The sequence below is a fragment of the Penicillium roqueforti genome, assembly GCF_015533775.1.
Source record: "Penicillium roqueforti strain LCP96 04111 chromosome Unknown scaffold_01, whole genome shotgun sequence".
In the NCBI taxonomy this organism is placed as follows: domain Eukaryota; kingdom Fungi; phylum Ascomycota; class Eurotiomycetes; order Eurotiales; family Aspergillaceae; genus Penicillium; species Penicillium roqueforti.
The window spans coordinates 311,795-333,863 of record NW_024067565.1 but is presented as its reverse complement, the minus strand read 5'-3'; the positions used below and the strand labels follow the sequence as shown (position 1 = coordinate 333,863).

The 22,069-nt window shown below is 48.3% G+C and overlaps 7 protein-coding genes across 7 annotated transcripts; 4 read left to right on the top strand and 3 right to left on the bottom strand.

The window, feature by feature from the left end:
* Positions 1-2,498: 2,498 nt before the first annotated feature.
* Positions 2,499-3,947, top strand: LCP9604111_347 (uncharacterized protein; the record flags this gene model as incomplete). Its single annotated transcript, XM_039068662.1, has 1 exon — positions 2,499-3,947. One exon carries the CDS (start codon positions 2,499-2,501, stop codon positions 3,945-3,947), a length of 1,449 nt encoding a protein of 482 aa, XP_038932895.1.
* Positions 3,948-4,838: 891 nt separating this feature from the next.
* LCP9604111_336 (uncharacterized protein) lies at positions 4,839-6,107 on the top strand (the record flags this gene model as incomplete). The annotated part of the gene is made up of 3 exons (XM_039068651.1): positions 4,839-4,950; positions 5,017-5,211; positions 5,362-6,107. 3 exons carry the CDS (start codon positions 4,839-4,841, stop codon positions 6,105-6,107), a joined length of 1,053 nt encoding a protein of 350 aa, XP_038932884.1.
* A 166-nt stretch (positions 6,108-6,273) lies between these two features.
* Positions 6,274-9,626, bottom strand: LCP9604111_324 (DNA ligase (ATP) DNL4; the record flags this gene model as incomplete). The annotated part of the gene is made up of 7 exons (XM_039068639.1): positions 6,274-6,293; positions 6,358-6,802; positions 6,872-6,977; positions 7,040-7,172; positions 7,222-7,353; positions 7,406-9,504; positions 9,559-9,626. 7 exons carry the CDS (start codon positions 9,624-9,626, stop codon positions 6,274-6,276), a joined length of 3,003 nt encoding a protein of 1,000 aa, XP_038932872.1.
* Positions 9,627-10,088: 462 nt separating this feature from the next.
* Positions 10,089-13,316, bottom strand: LCP9604111_313 (uncharacterized protein; the record flags this gene model as incomplete). Its single annotated transcript, XM_039068628.1, has 5 exons — positions 10,089-11,005; positions 11,054-11,198; positions 11,247-11,504; positions 11,565-13,032; positions 13,090-13,316. The coding sequence occupies 5 exons, from the start codon at positions 13,314-13,316 to the stop codon at positions 10,089-10,091; spliced, it is 3,015 nt and encodes a 1,004-aa protein (XP_038932861.1).
* Positions 13,317-13,767: 451 nt separating this feature from the next.
* On the top strand, positions 13,768-15,255 carry irs4 (the record flags this gene model as incomplete). The annotated part of the gene is made up of 1 exon (XM_039068617.1): positions 13,768-15,255. One exon carries the CDS (start codon positions 13,768-13,770, stop codon positions 15,253-15,255), a length of 1,488 nt encoding a protein of 495 aa, XP_038932850.1.
* A 794-nt stretch (positions 15,256-16,049) lies between these two features.
* Positions 16,050-18,716, top strand: LCP9604111_291 (uncharacterized protein; the record flags this gene model as incomplete). Its single annotated transcript, XM_039068606.1, has 10 exons — positions 16,050-16,153; positions 16,209-16,254; positions 16,366-16,519; positions 16,574-16,778; positions 16,827-17,394; positions 17,447-17,485; positions 17,535-17,603; positions 17,656-17,915; positions 17,967-18,613; positions 18,667-18,716. The coding sequence occupies 10 exons, from the start codon at positions 16,050-16,052 to the stop codon at positions 18,714-18,716; spliced, it is 2,142 nt and encodes a 713-aa protein (XP_038932839.1).
* Positions 18,717-19,109: 393 nt separating this feature from the next.
* Positions 19,110-21,826, bottom strand: LCP9604111_280 (uncharacterized protein; the record flags this gene model as incomplete). Its single annotated transcript, XM_039068595.1, has 5 exons — positions 19,110-19,368; positions 19,423-19,572; positions 19,635-19,714; positions 19,769-21,637; positions 21,707-21,826. 5 exons carry the CDS (start codon positions 21,824-21,826, stop codon positions 19,110-19,112), a joined length of 2,478 nt encoding a protein of 825 aa, XP_038932828.1.
* Positions 21,827-22,069: the final 243 nt, after the last annotated feature.

The window sequence follows — 22,069 nt, the reverse complement described above, 5'->3', positions numbered from 1 at the left end:
GTAGGAAGGTATCGACTTTTGGTACTCAATGGTCACAGAAGCCATTTAACCCCTCAATTCGACCAAATTTGCGAGGAAAATAATATTATACTAATTTGTATACCACCGCATTCCTCTCACCTTTTACAACCACTTGATATCGGCTGTTTTGCAGTCTCAAAATGGATATACAGTTGGTTGGTTGAAACGAAAATACGGAATAGGATCAACCATATTGATAAACTCGACTTTCTCGAAGCATACCCCACTGTACGAATTGAAGCTTTTAAATTAGAGATAATTAAAAACAGCTTCTTAGCAGCTGGTTTAGTACCCTTTTCACCTGATTAGGTCCTTTTAAAACTGAATGTTTATCTTCGAACACCAACCCCCCCCCCTAGCAGGGGTAGCAATTTAAGCCAGAATTTTATACCAAAAACCCCTGCTACTAGGAAAGATCTACGTCGACAGGCTTCGTCAATCAATGCTTTACTTCGTACACAATCTCGAAGCCCAACAAGTCCTTCCAAACGTGCATTAAACCAACTTATCAAAGGCTGCTAGCTTGCGATATATAGCGCTATTTTACTAGCGAAAGAAAACAAGGATTTACGGGATGAAAATGAGAAGAAGAAGCAAAAACGGACCCGATCTAGAAGGCAGATACCCGCTGAAGAAGGCCTCTCAGTTCAAGAAGCTTCTCAATTGATTACTGAGGTGGTGGAAGCATCAGAAGCACCTCTATACCTCCCGCGCGGAAGCCCTCAATTAGGGTTAGAACCACGTCCACGGGCTGCAGCAAGGTGTAGTGGGTGTGGAAGAACCGGGCATAAAATTAACAGGTGTCCAGAAAGATAGTTGAATTTAGTTTAATTAATTTAATGGCGTTATGGTTGAGATAAATGTATTTAAAAACTAGATTGTTGAATGGGGTGGCGGGTCGTATGTGGTGGCGGCTCGTATGTGAATTACGTTAGTTACATCGTATGTTATATAAGGGTTCACCGCAATTACCCTAACCGCGCTCCACTAGCCACGTCTCGAATTTTCCGTTTTTGGGCATTGTGCGCATTATCGACATTTTGACGTGTGTGTATTTCCCATCTATAAGAATCCTTCGAACAGGTCAAATACGAATGTAGGTAACAGTGTACCTAGGTAGTCCCCTTTTCTTTTGCTTTTCAAGGCTTATTTGCATATGTAACAATGTGCACGGAGGACTCCGTACGGATTGCTCCGGAAGCAATGATACACAATTGGAAGTGCGATGAATCAAATTACAATAACAGCCACATTTATAAGCCACCAATATAGGAAGAAAAAAGGGGGTTCACCGCAATTGTTTTCGCTTATGGCGCTCCACTAGCCACGTCGGATCTCTTCGAGTTTACGTTTTCGGACTGCAGCCACCCGCTCCATTTTAGTGTTTTTCCCCTTAAATATGGGAGATACGGAGTGAGTCTCGGAGCTCCTGCCGATCTATCCAAGTGACCCCAATTACATATGTGTATTTATCATTCCAAGTTGCTTTCCTAATTAACTAGTTAACTAATAGAAAAGAAGCAAACATTAGTCAATGTACCTAAGTAGAATACATCTTCTCTTTTAGTCCTTGAACCTGGAGAGAACCGTGTGCATCTGCCCGCATCGCACTAAAAGCAACCTTAAAGGGCCCACATCTCTATTCAACGATCTGAAGGGTTGATGGATGTGATTCGTTTTCATACATCTATATACATCTTATATACTATATATGCATGTCTGACTCCATTGGGCTAATCATGCGTTGTAGAGTCCATATTTAGGCAGATACTATGTTGTACATGTCATAATATCGAATATACGGCATAAAATGAAAATATCGAGATGACTAACTATAAAAAGTCATTTCCTTCCGGACTCCACCGGCGGAATGTTCCATGAGTAATAAGAATTGTATTGAAAATCGAGTGAAATACCGTTACAATCGGACGCAAGCCGGCTGCCGGCATTGTTCCCCGCACAAACCAATCAATCACACGGTAAAATAAATTACGTCCTGCACCTCCCGTGATCTTTACATGCGGTTACCTGCCCAATACGGCTTATCTATCTGAGATCACCACCCGTGGACCGCCCACACTTCCTCCCATTATCTCTCTCTCTATCTTAAACCTCATCTCTTCTCTACTTCTTTCCATTCTCCTCCTTCTGCTCATTTCATACCCTCCTGTCTCATATTCATCCTCCCGACTCTCCCATCTCGATCGCTCGTCTCTATTACCTTATCGGCTCGCGTGTGTGTGCCTGCATACCCTTGTCTCACGGCCCTATCCGCTTCCCTTGCATGTCTTTGGGCCAACACACACACCTTCGGATTGGCTGCTGGTCCTCTCTTGTCTGACTCCCTGGGGGCTTCTCACTTCCTGCGCTTCTCCCCTTCATCCATGTATCTCGCGCAGAAACTCGACCAGAGCGCTTCATCTGGTTAAGGCCGAGGCTCTATAGCAACCGTGGTCGTGTGATGAAAAACAGTCAATATGATGGTCCCGAGAGCATTCCTATTCAGCTCGGCGCCGCCGCAGAAACCCTTTCAGTCTCATGGAATGAACCCATCCACGCCGCCGGATTATTCTAGCCTTCTCTCTACCCCGAACACCGAATCCCGCAGATCGATCAACACCATCCCAGTGGTAATTCCTCCAAAGCGTGGCTCGCGGACTCTGCCTCCACGTCGAGAGATTCGTTCCCGGGCCTTATCGAAAACATCGGAATCCTCTCATCGGTCCTCTTCCAGCTCGTCCAGTGATCGCCCCATCCCTACGTCATTTACTTTAATGTTGGATGCAACGGCTATCCCTGTTCCGCGACGAAACTGGACCGCCCGCAGACCTCGGAAACTCCCTCGTGGAAATCATGTAGAAGACTTCAGTCGCATGCTGCAGGAAGATATTGAGTCGAAAGAAGAGAGTTTCCTGGATGGGGCCGCCTACTCCCCTCTTGACATCCTGCTCAGCCCACCGGATAAACTCCTGCCTTGCCACGATTCGGAACATGAATCACCACCGTCAGTGAGATCAACCTCAAGCGATTCGATACCCTCATTAGACCATGGCCTAGCATCGCCATCCAGTCTTCTCTCGCCGCCCACCCCTTCCAACCATAGAAGTCCACCTGAGAGACGACAGCCTCGGTATTCGAATTGCGAGGAGTGTGACTTAGACCATCCTCTCCTTAGAAACGAAATTGATATCGATGAACTCGAATACATCGAAATCAAAAACGACAATGGGCCTGCCACACCCGACGCTGTACCCGCAAGGCGATCTGCGTCATTTGGGCGCCTGGGATCTAGTTTCAAGTCAAACCTCACAGCATCTCTACGGGCCATCAAATCCGCTGCGCAGTCGGTCTCGACATTTGCCACCCCTTCCGTCCAAACAGAGGATTTCCTTACCCGGTCTCTTTTTACCATCACCCCAGAGATGACCGATGATCGCCGCCCTTTGCCGATGCAAGAAACCCCTTCTCCAGCACTACGCCGCTACCTGAATCCATCTCCGATGAATCCGACTCCGATGTCACCGGCCGAGATGTATGTCTATCATGATCATCCCCTCGACAAGCTACAGACCTCCAAAACGTGCCCCGTCTCGATCCAAATGCAGACATATCGCCGAGCCGGCGGCCGCGGGAACCGGCGGAGCCATTTCCACATCGCGAGCAAGGATCAGAAATTTGTCGCTTTCGACCCAGAAAATCCACCCATGTCGCGTCAGCGCGAAATTCGTGAGAACAGCGATTTCTTGCGCGTGGTGGTTCTCGAAATGAACATGCGCCGCAGCGGCAAACTCCGCGATGACATCCCCGCCCGTGCTCGCATCTGGCTGCCAGCGCGCAAGACCAATTCCCATTTGTCGGGACAGTACGAAGACGGAGATGACAACAACGCCGTTCCGACCCGATGGGTGGGCGTCTCAGCCCATTGAAACAAAGGGTTGGGCAGACTGTATTAGCGCAGAGCGCAAGGTATGGCACGACACTTCTCCCTTTTTGGGCACACTTCACTTCAGTACATAAATCTTTTGTTTTCTTTTCCTCTTATTTTCGGTTATCCTCAAGCGCGGCGTTGGACTAGGACGGTGTCCTGCTCGGCGCAGATATTTTCTTTCTTTTGTTACATACCCCCATTTCTACCTTGACAGCGCTATGCGTTTTCTATGGCTGCTTTTTCTTTCTTTTTCTTTCTTTTTCTCGGATCGATATTTCGATCACTACCTAAGATATCTATTCAACTCAAATCAAATCTTGAAACAAATTGAGCTTCTTGCCTGGCAGTTGTAAAGCACACAACATACTATGGGAAAGTCTCCGTCCTTGCTTGTGTTGGTTCTTGTTCGTCCTTTACATCAAAATGCTGCTCCTAAGAATAATTCTAGAATACTGGCGTGGGAATTTGAGTGGCTATACTTACGTAGACATTGTGTACCTAATAGATGTCTTAGATCAACTTGTAACACACTGTGTGATCTCATCTTGCATTCGACATGAGATCATCCACGTAGCCTGATAACAATCATTGGTTCCGAAAACCCCATGATCTCCTCTGATAAGTGGGAACAGGGTCATTGTCTTCTATTTCCAAGCTAGTACAGATTTAGAGCATTGAGATCACGTTCGCCTCCAACGTTTCCTTGTTTACCTTAGTCGTGGCTCACGTGTTGTATCATGTGAGCTTACTGACTGGCTTCCCTCTAACTACACCTATTTGTCTCACTTCAATGTTTATGTACAGATCATTCAAGTGGAAATATATGACTCAACCCCAGAAAGACTTCAACTCAATTTTGTCTTGAGAGGTTTGGGGGCTCATCTTCCCCATGGATACCAAGGATATTTCCTTCGTAAGCTTTGGCTTGGTGGTGCTTGACGAAATTCGCTTCGCCAACCGGAAACCTTTAATCAATGTGCTGGGTGGGTCAGGAGCTTACGGTTGGTTTTGCCTGTAATGTCTCGATTGAAACAACCGGATTCCTGATCGTTGTATCTTTTTCCTAGCGACTCTAGGTGCTCGGTTGTTCCTGCCTTCTCCATTGAGCCGCTCCTTGGCTTGGCCGATCCATATTGGAAATGACTTTCCGGACCCTATTGCAGAACTCTTGCATAGCTGGGATACAATTTTGGTGATAACAAAAGAATCAGACCAGCCCTCGACTCGAGGCTTACTGGAGTATCAAGATACCACATTCGGACGTGCGAAAAGCCCTTCCCTTTACCCTTCTTCCGTCGCCCTTGCTATTCCCGTTTATATTCACTTGCCGATAATTCTAAATTCTATATTCATGCGTACTAAATCAGCAAACATAACATATTAACATGAGCTAACTTCGAGTCATCTTCTAGCGAAGAATTTCAAGTACACCACCCCGGTTCTTACAATTCAAGAAAGCAAGTTGCCGGGCACAGCCTTGCTAACTTCGAAAATCTATCACTATCTTGCTACTCCCCAAGATATGAGAACGCGCATTCTAAACATACTCGCTCTTCGAAAGCAGGCGGGTATACAACATCGTCCTCTGATTATCTGGGAACCGGCTCCCCTTTCATGCAAGCCGGAGAACCTTCAAGACTGTCTAGCGGTTGTAGCCCTAGTCGACGTGTTTAGTCCAAACCACTTAGAGCTAGCTGCATTGTTTGTGGATACCCCGGCTACTCCTGATAGAACTGAGATTGAAACGCTGGCTTTGAAATTCCTAGCCAGTGGTGTCGGCCCGGAAGGAAAGGGTACTGTGATTATCCGAGCTGGTGAAAATGGCTGCTTTGTTCGATCGGGTAACCTATCCAAATGGCTACCTTCATTTCACATAGCAGGGACTGGAGAAGAGCAGGCTGCTAAAGTGGTTGATCCGACTGGAGCTGGAAACGCGTTTCTAGGAGGCTATTCTATTGGGTACCTCCAAACGGGAGGTGATATAGAACAGGCGGCTTGTTATGGGTCTGTTGCAGCTTCATTTGCATTAGAGCAAGTAGGAATGCCAAAGAGGATTGATGGAGATGAAGAATTATGGAATGGGGCCAGTGTTCTTGACAGGTTGAATGAATACAGGGCTAGGCAAGAATCCGTCGGCACTCAAGGAAGCAGCTCATAAATCGACAGTCCGCATGGTGGTCACCGTTACGTATATTCTGCTGGTCCGCCGCCTGGCTACAAAAGAACGGGAACAAAAATATATTACACTCAAGGGCCAAAAGAGCAAATCAGAAAATGAAAGAGATGCATGATTTATCATGCGATTCGAACTCAGCTCTCACGATTCATCGCCGAACCAAGAATCCTGCCAGCAATTATTAGAACGCTCCCAAAAAGCCATAAATATGAAGAAGAGGGTTACAACTTACTCTCCTCGTCCAGCAAGGTGCCATTTTTCCAGCATTCTTCCACCCAGTCCACACTAACAAGATGCGGCATTTTCGCACCCGGCTTTTCGGCCAGAGACTTCCGGAGAGAAGATATGTCCGCTGAAGACAAAGTCCCCGGGTCGACTATCACGTGTGTGGTACCTGAGCTCTTTAACGAGCTGGAGTTCTCAGCGCCTGCGAAACGGGCTGTGTTGTGAGCGAACTGGAGGCGTTGGTGCTCCTTTCTCAGTTCTCCGGAGACTGATTCGTCTTGCTCATCCCCGCTCGAGTAGAAATGAAACTTCAAGCCTCGAAAGAGCCATCCACATGGAACCGTGTAGCCGGCGTTTACTTTTTCCTGGATGAGAGCTTCGATTCTCCGAACGCTTGCTGGGTCTGGGGCATGATCGGGCTGCTCTTGGTCTTGTTCCATTTGCTTGAATACCTGTAAGATTGAACATTTGTCAGCCAAAGAGATGATTGTTGCTCGCTATTTTTTCTAGGGGTGTTATACATCCTTGAGCTCGTCGACGGTTGTATCGCGAGCATAGCTGTCCATGAATTTGTCGACATTTGCTGTGACTTCTTCCTCTTTATCCTCCGTCATGAAAAACATGTGTCTATAAAAATCGCTAATTATCAGCCCCTTGTATGTGTACCTCCTTTGGCTGTCAAAACGTACCTTGGCTCGAATGGGAGAAGGAGATCCGGCAGGCCTGCATCTATTTCATTTTGCTTGACGCAGTCGATAAGCCAAGATGGTCGAATGATGTCTTGCTCTCCACTCTTTTGTAAGGAAGCTACTTTGACCGTTCCTGCTGAAACATTAGCTTAGACTTGTTTTATATATAGAATGAAGCTCACTTCGCTCAGCAACACAGAGAGTGTCTACCCCGGCTGTCTTGGTTTGATAAATCTTGCCACCATTAGCCTTCACGAGTTGTTCCAGTTGAAGTTTTGTTTTCTTTTCTGGGACGCTCGACTCGGTCATTATGACTAGAAGGCCATTATATTAGTATAATGTACGATAGGAAGGGAGCACACATACAGAAGTTAAGCTCATCGAAGATATGTCCAGAAGGCCCAAGATACTGGACCTCGTCATTATCATCGTTCCCAGCAACCGTGAGTGGTTTTTTAGTGGCTCTCTTCACTCGTTTCTTTCGAGAGTGATCAACAGAGAACTCTTTCTCCCGGTGTTCCTGCTCCGCATTTGACTTCAGGTCAAGGAACTCCTGAACTGAGAGTGAGGTTTTCCAATCCTTGTCCTTGCGCAATTTCTTGAAGCGAGGAAAGCGCAACGTCAATCCCATGCGGAATTGGTCACTAATTGCGACAGATGCAGCTTTCACACACAAAACAATTGAGTCGGATGGTCTGATCCACATATCTGGACGCTCATGCTGGGCATCTCCACCCGCCAGTTCGATAAAGGTGGTCGGTGGCTTCTTCGCATCCCACGCCTTCCATTTGCCATCCGTATGATGACGCACCTCCTGATAGTCGGCTGCAGTAAACCCGCCACCCACCTTACAAAAGGACCAGAATTTCTCTGCTGCTTGTGTGCTGTCGTCGACTCGTAGTCCACAGAGAAAACTAGACAGCGCACCTCCTCGACGACCCGAGCCATAGTATCCACCAATCACAACAACGTCTAGGGACTCTCCGAATTCGGTCATATAGTCTGGTTTGACTTTCATCCAGTCATCGTGGCGTTCGTTCAGCCGATATGGAGAGCGCGGGTTCTTCAACACAAGACCTTCTGATGCCTCAGCGACGACCTTCCGCAGAGCCGCTTCAACCTCTGCAGTGCTAGTAGCTTCCTCGTATGGGTGAATTTCAAAACGGCGATGGACAGGTCGGATAACTTTCTCTAGCGCATTGCGACGATCACGAAGGGTATACTTTGTTAGATCGCGTCCATTGAGATATAAGATATCGAAGACACGAAACAAGGGCCGCGGACCATTTGAGAAAGGATTGCGTTGTTCCGCCAGCGCCGCACTTTTGAGGGTGCCAAAAGGAACTATGGCGTCCTGTTCAGGGTCCCAGGTGATCATTTCGCCATCGAGAATAATGCTCTGTACTCCATCCACAAAAGCATCTTTTAGATGCCTTGTGAGAGCACCATTCTCGTCATAAATGCCATTTCCATATAGGTAGGTATATTCTTTCGCCTTGCGTGACCAGAAGCCAAATCTCCGACCGCCTTTGATTGAATAGTCAGGCGCCATATGGAGTTGTATACGCTCACCATCCATTTTCTCCTCAATCCAAAACACCTTGTCATCTTCGGTTGGTTTCATACGAGCAATAATCTTCTCAAATGAATGCATCTGGAATTGGGCCAGTTGCGGCTGGAAGCATTGCATCAACGCGACACCGCGCTCCTCTCCCTCAAGCCGGATATTGGGATCATGCAGCTCCCAGCACACACGTCGTAGGCTGCTAGAGATGCTGTACAGACTCTCGGCATCGGGATGCCAAACATCAAAGAGTGTTCGCTCGGTGGCACCGACCTTCATCTGCCGAAGTATAATGCGGATGAGCCACAGAAGCTCTTCTGGGTTCATCCGCCGGTAGAACTCGGCCAATATGGGCAGTTGTTCATCCTCCTTTGTGGCAGCAGATAGCTTATCCAGCTTCTCATTGACCTCGTCGATCGTCATGTCGCCCGGCTCGGTCCGCATAGGCCGCTTCGAGAGAACGTCAAAGCATCTTCCAGCAAAGTCACCCGCCATACGTGTTGTAGCGCCCTGACCGGGAAGCTTCCAATTCATAAGATTGTATCCATCTTCTGATTCTTTGTTGATCTTCATGATTTTGACGAGCATCTTCCCGATAGCCTTCTCCTTGATCCCGTACATAGGTCGATCGCGGTCTTTGTCGGGAAGAATCAATCGAAATGCGGGATAGATATCGTCGCCAACCTCTTTGCGCCACCGCGAAATGAAGCGCTCAATCACATCGCGCCGGCGCTCGAACGGGTTGAGACTCGTAGCACCTTTACCATGGGGACCAACTTTCCGGCGAGCTTGAGGAGGCCCCGAAGGTTTCTTCTTGAGTTCACTCAGTGGATTGAATAGACTGAGGTACAGATCGTGGAACGGCAATGTCGGGGCCCGGTTGTGAGGTCTATTGGGGTATCTGCCAACAGCTATCAGTGATCTACCCAGAACCGTTAGTTAGTTATGGGCTCACTTTTCGTCCAAATCTTCTTCTTTCTCTGGCTTGTGGAGATCCTGCTCTAGGATCTCGTCGGAATCCATATTTAGGCAAATTAAGAGACGGAGGTTGGAAGTTGAAAGTCGGAAGGTTGCACTACCCCAGATGTTTTTAGGCTGCACTGCCGATAAGATAAAAATGGCCCCACTCGAACTATACGGAAAAAGAAGTTATCACTCTGATGATCATCACAGTTCTCAATTGCCTTCGCCAAATTTATACCTACATTTATCCTACCATTCAAGATTCGTTCAACTTCATGATGCCCGTTACGAATCGCGTAACTGATTGGTGTCCGGCGGTAACGTCACTATTTTTGCTAACCATCATCGGAAGAAAGGAATATATAACCAGCCCATGGCACCCCGATCTCCAATTTATATATAAAACATACGAAAAGACCAATATAAAAGCTAGTGTATTGAAGGTGTTTATATATTTGGTAAATTCATCGTTCATCCCGCTCCAAATCAGATATGCTCAGCATCATGCTGATGCTGGCGATGTTATTCCCAAGAAGAATGATAAGAGCTCAAATCCGCAAGCCGTGTCAAGATAGCCATGAACTTCTTCGAAACACTCCACGCCGTTAAGCCCGAAAGAATCTCACACCCAACCCGTAGAGCCTTTTCCGGACCCTCAGTTCCACATATATCACCAACACCAGTGACGTTTACTGTCATTTTATGACCCTCACGCACGAAAATCTGCACAAGCTCATCATCGCAAGGCCGGTCAAGCTGAATAAAACCCGATTCGTGGAGCAGTTCTGCACGCGGACTGGACTCATGGGATGTATGCGGGTGACAGGATCCGTATGCCCACAGCGTCAGCACGGCGATGAAAGCCGCGACAGGCTCGTGGAAAGCGTTCATCGAGTAGCGACGAATATGCCAGAGCGTGAGGCCGGCGTGGATAATTGATAGCCGTGCTTTATATTGGTCGTGTTTCATCCAGCGCCAGATGTATTGCCACTCGAGGGACTGGTGTCGTTTGCGCCAGTGCTGCTTTTCTGTTACCAGGGAGGTTGCGAGGGAGCGCATTTCGCGGAACGGAGAGAGTAGGAATAGCCGGGCAACGTGGAGGTGGAGGATGGTTGGGTGCTCGAGGCCTCCAGCTTTGGCTGCGGTGCTGTTGGCGGTCCAATGAAGGATGTCGAGGCAGTCACATGCGCTATTGCGCCATTTCGAGTATGAGGGAATTCCTGGGAGCCATACCGAACCGCTGGGAATGGCGGTCTCGCAAGATTGCTTCTTCGCTGTCGGGCTCCAGAAGGATAGTGGGCGGCGGAAGTAGTCTCCCACTTCCCACATTCGCTGGTAGAGAGCGTGGATGAGTAGAATATGACTGAATTCTCCTATACCTGGCACTACTCTCTTCTCGATATAGAGGATATGGACTGCGTCGTATAAGGATTCATTGACTGTAGAAGTTAGCGATTGGTCGGTTTTGGGGTCTGAATAAGAGTTACCACATGACTGCGCCCACAGTGGTTTCCATGTCGCTGCGGAGGATGCTTGCCATAGCTTCTCATGTGCAGGCAATGCAGCTTGTCCGTCGTCTAGGGAGAGGAGAGGTCTATCATCAAAGTAATATGCAAGAGTACAATCCACAAGCTATCATCGTTAGTAAAAGTAAAGGCTCCATTCTTCGACAAAGCTCACCCATATACAATAGCCGGTGCGTCTTCTGACTTCATCTTGAATCCAAGAAGCCCAAGCTGCATCCTGGGATGCCTCATTAAATTTAATCCGCATCGGTGTCAATAACCGGGAAGTTCTCATGAGTATCACCAAGTCACCAAAGGTGCTCAATGCCGAGGCCTTTTCTCTCTCGCTCTTACTATGAAGAAGTCCAATGCAATTGAACAACATAGCCTGTAATATCTCAAGAGAAGACTGACTAGGGGGACTCTTTTCTTTCTGGTGGTGTAGAACAATTAGCTGGAAAGCATTGAATGGGGATAAGGGGACCTTTCTCACCTCAAGGTATATACCCCGCCGAATCAGCTCGCGGAGAGCAGTTGTACACTGCTCCATCTCGGAAATGTGGGACACCTGGCAGCCGAGCGCTATTACTGACAAGGTCAAGAGCCAATGACTTGTATTAGGGTCAAATTTAGAAAGATGTAATATCGGATAAACAGCCTGAAATGTATCAAAGAAGAAGATGATGAACTGGTTGCATTCATCCGCGGTGGGAAACCTCTCCGATTCGAACACTTCAAAAAAAGGAGTTTCGTTGCAACACAGTTGAACAAAGTACCGATAAATCTCATCGTAGGTGGAGATTTCAATCCGTCGTGTGCACCGGGTTATATCTTCCGATATTTGATCTGTTCGCAGTTCGGAAATTATAGGGAAGTTGAACCTGTGCTCGCCATCTTCGACCAACAAATGCCTGCCAATATCAACCGGCTCTACAGATTCGCTGGACCAAGGCGCGTACTTAGGGCGTCTGGATGGTGCACCATCAACATAGTAGTCTGCTGACCCCCTAGCAGAATTCACAGATTCTGTATGCGGAGAAGGCTCGCTAATACCGTGGGAATATTGATTCAAGGTTTCCATGTTGTTCCTTAGAGAAACATGGACAGAGGGTGTCTGAGAATCTCGCTCTGGTTGCAAAATATTGAGCTGCTCAGCGCTGATAATTGGCGGTTGCCATTCTGTCCGAGATAAGTAGGCGCTTGGGCTGAGAGATTGGTTGTATCGCGAGGAAACACCGGTAGACTGTGCGTAGCCATTAGAATCACTAGGAAGCAACTCCCTAGGGAGCCAATTGATAGTGGAAAGCGTAGACTGGTCAAAGAACGTGGAATCAAACTCTAGCGGTACCTCGGAATTATCACCTGCTGGGTCCATACCCGGCTGGTTATCACTTATTCCAGAGCTTAGATTGTTAGATGAATTAACAGGGAATGCTTTGAGGATATCGGAGCTCGAGTTGTCATACGTCTGGTAAGCTCCCAGTGGCAGTATTTCAGACGGCCGTCGTATCTCATTTGGGAGAAGGAAACGAGGATTCGGGGCATTTGCAATGGTGTGCGCATCTTGTGATATTTGTCTTTTGTGATCACTGCCGGGTGTAGATGTTACATTGAGCGAAGTTTTGGATGATGCCAGCTCCTTTTGCCGGTGTGTAGAAAATTGGCTCTGACTAGAAGCTGAATTCAAGTCTTGATGCATGGGTTTAAGATTGTCATTTTGCGCATCGGCTCCTTGCCCTGAATCTCTCATGTCTTTGGCTTTGGACCGCCTTTGCGTGGGGTATTGACATCCGAGCGAGCGAGCGTCGCACCGTCCACATGGCGTCCCGCCGCTACATCTTACTCTGGCTGTTGCGCAACTAGAGCATGCTCGGAATGTTTTGACAGTAATCCGGTGGGTGCGGTCTTTCCCTCCCGTCCCTGGTGCATGGTGACTCAGTTCATGTCGATGGAGGGTGTCACTAGGGATTGATTAGTGTATGATTCGACATAAGGATAACTATAGCCCAAGCGCATACGTCCTTGAAAAGTGCCGGCCGCACTGGACACACTCAAATGGTTTCTCCTTTGTATGACTCCGCAGATGTCGTTTCAGATGCTCCGGTCGTCGGAAGGTACTGCTACAAACTGAGCATCGGGTGTGGCCGGCGACCAATTCGTCTGCATTCTGATCTGTATCTTGGCGGACTTCGGACCTTCCATATGTTTCAACAGGGGAATCATCGGGGTTGTCTTTACCCGACATGGCTCCGACTGGGCTTGAGAGAAGAAGATAACATTTCCCCAAGCCAGGCTGACATGTAAGTCACATTGCAGATGGAGGGGAAGGATGCAAAGCGGAGAACGGATGAATGAATTGCGGCTCGGCTAATTAGAATCTGGGGTTACAGTGCGGAGTCACTAGAGTATACGGAGTAATAATAGTGATGTTAGGAATGTGATAAAATAGAGAAATCATCTAGATACAGTATCTGAAAAGGATTTAATCGTGATATGTGATTTTATACATGCAACATATATAGTCGCGTAGAAGAAACGTGTACGGTCGCGTGCACGTGCATTTCCCGTCGATATTTCCCCTTAAACGTCTCAGAAACAAATCGCAGGACCCTCCTGATCATTGATTATCTTGATCTTGATATAATTCCCTTCAACATAACTCGCTTACTTGTCGGATTCTGTGGGGAATCGATTCCATGGATGGCGAGGCCGCTTCCGCGAACCAGCGGTTGGGCGTGGCCCGGAATGACGCATTACAAGGCGCCATGCTTGCATTCCAACACTCTATGGATCACTCACCTAATGTGAACCCTAGATCCTCTGTTGCCACTGCCGCAATGGCAAGTGACCGTCATACTCTGGGTCGCCAGAGAGCTGGATCCGACGCCCCCGAAGTGGGCTCCGTAAAGGATAAAATCGGGAGATGGGCCAAGCCACCTTCGCCTCCAGTCAGTACATTGTCAAGTTTGAGGGGACGAGCTTCAGCAGCCTCTCTATCCTCGACCTCGACCTCCCAAATTGCGGCACGACTCGCTGCGTCAAGGTCCCCTGGGCGAGACACCAGTGTTCCGTCGACAACCGCCAGACTTGGAGCAGGCGCAAGTGCAGCACGAAGTGCGAGCCGGGTGCCACCATTACCAGCCTCTCTTCGCTCGATACATGACAGAGATATCTACTTAGGTCGCATGCTGCACGAAAGTGGCTTAAAGTCCGACTCAGATCTGCCTATCTACAAGCGCTCTCCATCCCAACAATCCAGGTCAACACTGGATGATCAGGATAGTCGAGGACCGAGTCCCCATCCTTCTCTAGAGTCTCTGAATCCTTCTATGCCGTCTGATGAGTCAAAACCGAGGCTTCCGCCCCGTGTGCCTCCACCACGAGGGTCTATCAGAAATCATGGATTCATCACAACACCCCTGCGACCTTCGACACCGAGCGAGGCGTCCATGTCAAACCATTCACGTACGACGAGTAGCTCCAGTCTAATAGATGACTCTCTTGGAATGACCGAGGAATCCCTCTCCAATGCAATTATCGCCTCATCCCTGGCATCATCACGAGCATCCCCATCTCCCAATCCTCCCCCGCCGCTTCCTCCCCATCGACGAGGGGCACGAGCCATTCTACATTTGACACACCATCATCACAAGACTGATCTGTCCAGGACACCAAGTCCACCGAAGAGCATGCCGATGACACTCCGCGGCATGCCGAAACCCACTGATGCCGACCATCGCAAGCATAGAAACCCCCTACACAAACACCCTCACAAACACAGGGAGGGGGACCGTAAGCGCTGGCGAACCGAGGTCACCGAGAGGGAACGCAAGCGGTACGAAGGTGTTTGGGCGTCTAATAAAGGGCTTCTCATCCCTCCCGATTCCGATGGAAGCGAGTCATGGCCACCTCATGCCTCGGAGATGGTTCTCAATCTGGTCGTCCGGGAGATCTGGTCCCGCAGCCGCCTGTCAGAGGCAATCTTGGGGCAAGTATGGGATCTGGTCGATCACCAAAATAACGGACTCTTGCTGCGTGAAGAATTCGTGGTTGGAATGTGGTTGATCGACCAATTCTTAAAGGGACACAAGATCCCTGTGAAGGTCCAGGACAGTGTCTGGGATAGTGTGCGGCATGTTGTGGGCCTTAAGGTCCCCCTTGGAAAAGGCAAGGCCCATACTTAAGTCTAATTACGGATCGGATTATGCGCATCCCCGTGAATAGTCGATTAGCATCGATCGACGATGCCTCGCATGAAAACTATTCCAAATCATGTATGTAGTAGCGCGCGCATTGTGAGTGGCTTAGCGATACCTTCAGGATCCACACCGTTGCATAGTCCCCGAATTATCCGAACGTCCTGTTTGGAAGAAATCGACAGGAACTACTCCATAAATTTAATCTTGAAGTATTTGCAAGTGATCATTCTCAATAATAGATAATCTTACCTAAGTCGCTTACTCCCTACATCATCGGCGTGCCACTGTGGATCCACGTGATCGAATGTTTTTGGTAAAATTACAGTCACATGTTGCAGTTTGGTCAGTTAATGCTAGTATCTTTCGTATCGGAACGTTCAATCCGAAATACTTCGAGTATCAAAATTGCCTTTCGTTTTCGCTTTCTCTTTTGATCCCCTGAATTCGACCGAGAAAGAAAAGAAAAATGAATCTGAAATAAGAAACATATCCACATTCGATTACCCTACATATACACCGCATTCTGGCACCACCCTCCTATTTGGGGTTGGACTCGACCTCTCTGCTTAGTTACCAAAAAGCAAATCCCGAACCTCCCCACGGCTCGGGATTTGCCTAGATCAAGCAATCACACGGAAGTCTCTATATCAACGCCCTCTCGGACTTCCGATTTTATTAAGCTAAATGCCCCATTTCAACTAGTATTCGGTTGCCAAGATATCCGAGAGGTGCAGTTTCAAATGGTTCTGTAGATTGACGTACTTATGTTAGGTGTCGTCATGGCCGCTACTTTTCAGGATTATAACGGACTGGCCTCGACAGCACCTCGATCAGTTCGCAAGAAGTTCGCCAAACCGCCAGTTAAGGTAGCATGTCTGCCTTGGTGAGCAAATCCCGTGAAGAAAAAAAGAGGAACATCTCCACTAATGTTATTTCAGCCGGGCTTCCAGGACACGATGTGGCGGCCAGATGCCATGCACGAACGTATGTACTCTTTGTGATTTGAATGCTTTGGGCGCTTTTATTTTTGTGGATCTGGGTTGATTAATGTTTATTTTCATTGCATGGACTGGACTGGACTGACATTCACTCTAGTGTGTTAGCAAAGATAGAGAATGCTCTTACTTGCCCAGCAAACGAGGCGGACCACGCAAAAAGAAGGAAAAGTCCTCCCTATCGCCAGAACAAGAATCGAGGCAAGATGATGCTCTTTATAATTCTGTCCCCTCACCCCCGGAGTTTGAAGAAGGTATGACGTCGCCCTCATGTCCGAAAAAGAAGCAATATACTCACTAAAGTCTAGCACCGGGGATGTTCAGCCAAATCGATGAACTCTCTCTGCCTGGCGCAGGTTTGAGGCATCTCGATTTTCAATCCGAAATTCCCTCCATGTTCCAGAGCTTCTTCACTGGCGATGGTAGTCAGTCGCACATGCAAGTGCCCCTGATATCATCACCTTCGAACAACGCTCAAACCTTTGTAAGGACCTATGGAAGTGAGCTTGAAATGTAAGTATCTCTCTGCAATAAGTTCCAGATATTGTCTAATATCCCCAGATTGAATGCCTATTATGACTTCATTCATAATTATTTCCCCATTCTACCGCCACGGGCATCGCCACCGTGCCGAGATCGACCGTTGAACTGCTCTGTTCCGTGCTCGAATACATCCGAACCGATGATGATGTACCGGCCCCGTTCACCTCTAAGTCTTGCAATATCTGCAATCTTGGCTTTGATTCCGCACCCAAGTGATATTGAGCCGTCGTCCGCAGCATCTGTAATCCAGCGCAGAACATACGCGCATACTTTCGCCCAACTTGCCCATTCAACAATCGAAGCGGAGTGCGATCTTGATCTGTCCTCGACTGATCCCGGACAGGCATTGTCTGCCGCACGACCGTTTGTTGGGCGGGAAAGATTTCATTCGCAAACTCCGGTGGATTATGAAAGTCTCCTGGCTCTCTTGGTGCTTTCAGTTTATGAATACTCCCAGCGCGGTAACTTACTCAAGATGCGATATCGCGCTGGTCAGGCTCTTGCAATTGCCTTGGACAAGTCACTCCATGCTCAACTGGAGAACGATGAATCTTCGGAAGCTCGACGGAGAGCCTGGTGGATGACTGTTTGTATCTCTCCTCTTTCATTGGTTGGTTCCTGATCTAATTGTTGTCCAGTATTATTGTGTGGTTCAAGGATCTATTGTTAGCACAACGGTGAGTAACTTAGCTTTTCAGGCATGAACTGCAGCTAATAAAGAAACAGATGCCTGCTATTGTCATCAATGACCCGCAGTTCACGACTCCATACCCATCGTTTTCATCAGATACCGAGGTTTGCACTCGAAGATCTCCGCATTATTTTTCATCCGCTAACCGGTCTTCAGGGTTGGGCTATCTTTATACAAGCTCAACAAGTGCTTGTATCGGCAACCCAGTTCATTGGTGATCTGAACAAGTGCATCGCGTCACAATCAGGGATGTATTATATGTTCGAAAGAATGCAGCAACTTGATGCCTGGACCCAGTCTGTGATTGCACAAGCGGAGCTACTCCCGCTTCTGCCCCAGACCTCGGATTTCGGCGATCACAACGAATCCATTACAGCCCAAAGCATACGCGCAATATCCCGAATCAAGCTATCCAGGTTCGAGCTATTCACCTTGTCATATCTAAACCCATCTAACAATGACTACAGTGCCCAAATCAAAACGCATCGCTTCCGAGCCTTCTCAGACATCCCCCTTTTCATAAAAAGACATTGTGACCTGACGGCAGCAAATCCAAACAGCGCCACCACAATTGTCAGCACCAAACCCGCCGGCATCAACAACATCACCTGCTCCTGTTCAAACCTAACCTCTCTCGAACGAGCAACCTCAACGGAATACATGACCCCATCCGATTCCTCCACCTCATCAGACATCAACCCCGAAATCAGCTCATACGCACCTCAGTACTCGCAATATCCATTCGCGGCTGGGTTCCCCTACAGCACGCAGCAATCCGCGAAGATCTGTCTACAGGCCGCACTCGTCATCTCCCGCATGTTCCACAACCTGCCCGTCCCGCAGCCTCTCTCAGACCCCCAGCAGCAGCAGGGTCGTTCGTTACCCCGGACAATGCCCTCCTTCGCATGCTGTCTTATGCAAAGTAGCTATGCTATGTTCATGATCTACTATAAGGCGCGCGTGGCGAAGCAGCTTGCGCCCGACACCGCCGAGAATGAGCAAGGCGGAGATTCGACTGGCCAGCTCATTGAGGAACTCCGGCAGGGCTTAGAGCGGATCATCGGGGCGGTGTCGAATTATTCGCTTGCTTTCGAGGCATTGGATGGGATGAGAGGTTGGTGTTGTATCTTTTTCTGGTATGCGGTTCTCACGCTAACATTGTTCTAGATGAAATCGAAGGTGCATATAAAACGGCGTTCCCACTCGCATCTGTTTAACCAGGGCGGTTTTGTCTTCGGTCGTTCTGAGCTTCTTTTTTTATTTCCCTGGCACTTTCATGCCTGTATTTGCATTTTTATAATGATCCCCTCCCCTCTTCTTACGACTGGAGTCTCCACTATTCATTCTCGTTCTGTGCTCAACAAAATCGCGACATTTTTTGACATCTCCGCTATAATACAAATATGAAAGACAACTTCCATCACAAATCGACCAAAACCGAGAAAGGAATGTATATACTGTTGCTATACATGGAAGTTATTATTGTACTTACATACAGACCGGCAGCAAGTACTTAAGAAAAGCGAAAGTGTATTTCCATATCTAATAAACCGCTAATATCAAATTTCCATCCAAGCAAGAAACTTCTAATTATCGACTAACAAGCTTAGCTAGAGCTTGGACCGGATACCTTCTAGTCTAAACTTTACATCCTTCAGAACCTTACTAGAAGGTTTCCAGTCGTCAAATTGCTTGAGCAATTCCATTGTCTCATTATGCAGCTCTCGACGCACATACTCCTCTTCGAGCAGACCACGCATGGCGAAGGGGAGAATGTACGGGTTTGGCGTGACGGAGCTGCTGGCTCGCTTGACGCTGAGCGCGGAGTCTGAGACGGAAGAAGTCTCGAGTGCGAATTCTATGGCCATGCTGGAAGATAATGTCAGTTTTGTTTGTGGGTAGGGATTTATGACTGTTACATACGAGTAAACGGCTTCCTCGTCGTACAGCCGAGAATGTCCCTCTCCTGAGTATAGACTTCCTGCTAGTGGGGTGCTTAATTCTCGGATTAGACCGTGGTCTGAGATACCAAGGTTGCGAAGCTTGAGGACGAAGCCAACTAGATGAGAGAGGCTGTGTTTTGTTATTAGGATCGTCGATCGAGATTAGGTGGATGAGGAAGTTAAGTTGCTCACAAGCTTGGGGTGTGGACTCGGCCATCAACGAAGACAGCGCGGTAGACGTAAGGGTGGGCTATAGGTGAGAAGAGGGAGGACTGGAGGCTAGTCAGAAATTTGATAGATGTTTGAATATCGAGTTATGTACTTACCTCCAGTGAAACAAGTTGGTCATCGATACTTCCTATGTAAGAGATGCGAACACCAAAATTGAGGGCACATTTGAGAGCAGCTTCGTACTCTTTCGAGACCTTGCTATAAGGTAGTGCAAACTCAAACAGCTCTCCAGCAGACCCACTGATCCATCGAGAACGATAATCCGGGAAGGGGCCAAGGTTCACACCTGCCATAGCGCAGATGCCGACTCGTTTGGCGTCAAGACAGCCGAACTGTATCAACTTTGCAACTAGCATAATTGTTACTGGCACACCTTGACTGTGACATGCGAACATAACGAAATCAGCCTTCCGGATTTCCTCCATCCAATTCAGAAGGAGCTTCCATAGGAGATCCACTCGCTCCGTAATGCGGCCTTCTCCTTCCAATGCAATCTTTGCAATCTCGCAAGAGTAGCCATGGCTCTCGGTGTACTTCCGGATGGCGTCTGCTGCCATATTGGAGAACCGGATGGATGTCCCTGTGGGCTGTCCGAGTACACTTCGAATGAAAGGGGCGGGGAAATATCCATGAACGCCAATAGCCAAGGCGTGTCTCACATGAAGCGGATCTTTGACCCTACTGACGTGCCGAACCTCTGTTCCTTTCCCATAATTCAGGAATCGCCCGAGGCTCTGCAAAATGGAGGGCGATTGCTCAAACGCATAGGTTTCTTCGAACTTCGGTAGTACTTGGTTGGGAAGAATTTGCTGTAATTGTTTTGAGGCGGTAACATCGGCTGGTCGAGGTTCAACAGGTGGCGTAGATGCAGGAGTGCTTTCAGTGGTGGGTCCAACCTTAAGACGTTTGTCTTTCGTGGGCTTGACTTTGATACTGCTTTTCTGGGTTATCTTGATATTTGAATCTGTATCTGGCTCAAGCGCCGTATGGTTTGATGGCGAGTTCGGTCCCATTGACGCCTCGATAGCTTCGGCTTCCTGCGGTTTATTGGAAGACCCATCTTTGTTTGAATCTTTGGACCAGAATGACCAGCCAGATGATCTCGTGGTTCCGACCGGGGTCTGTGATCCGCCAGCTCGTTCTGCTGGCTCATCTGGGGGATCTTGCGGCGCCATTTTTGTGTCAGGGGTATCGGTGGAATCGGAATTCGCGGATGGGGTTATCGTGGATTCTGTAGATGGTGGGTTATTTTGCTGGCTCGGTGTATTTGTACCATACCACATCTGAAGCCACGATCGCTTCTGGGATGTGAGGGTAACTTCAACAGTATCTTTGGTCTGCTCTGGTTCCGGATCCAGTTGTTCCTCTTCCCGTGCTGTATAGTCTTTCACTATAGGTTGAGTACTCTGCTCTGCCATTTGATTCTCGGCCAACGGATTTTCCACGGCTGGCGTTGAATCCGGAACATTCGTAGGGCCTTTAGATGTAGTTGATGGTCCATATATCCATGAGAGCCAACGACTAGATTGTTCGGGGCCCTCTGCAGATCCCGCATGCAATGTGCTGGGATCGGCGTTGGGAGTGGCCTTCTGCTCCTTGGCCGGTTCCTCTAACGGCTTGATATCACTTTCGTTGGGTGTTTCTTTATCGGATTTTGCCGGTTCTAGGGCCCTGGAGCTTTCGGGATCGTCGACAGCCGTAGTGGAAGCCGAACCATCCGACGCAATGTTGACTCGGGTGGTGGTGGCGTCAGCGGGGAGAGACCTAGTCGAGGCGCCCGCTTTTCGCGTAAGTTGAATAGAAGAATATCGATTCTTTGTTGATGTATCAAGGAGAGAAGCCGATGAGTTCGTGACGTTCGATGCTACAGATTTGGCTGCTGAGATGCTTTCACGGGCAACCTCGGTAACTGGCGCTGCTTTGGACACTTTCGCAATGGAAGACCAGGAGCCGGGATACCAGCTCTATATAAACGATAGATGATCAGTAAATATGACAAAAAGGACTGGCTATTCTAGTCACAAAGAGCTTACGGCATTGTACCCCCGTGACTGGGAGTCTGAGCGGTCTCGGCCATCACCGCTCAGTTCAGCCGGTGAGTCCACGCCGGAGGGGCTGGTCTTCACTCTCTTGCGAGATCCCTTGGGCGTCATGGAGGTAGGGTAAAAACATCAGGTCTATAGTTAGACGATCAAACCCAAGTGACAAAGCTTCTACCAAGCGCCACAAGTGACCGGGGGGTGCCTGAGTGATATCATGTCACATGTTTGGTGCAACTTTGGCCTCAGGCAGCAATCTGGAGAGCCGGTTCAAAGGCGGTGAGCGATAAGTAATGCAACTTTTTTTTTTCTCGGATCCTCTGCCATAGAAAAAAAGTATACATTCGTTCTACATCT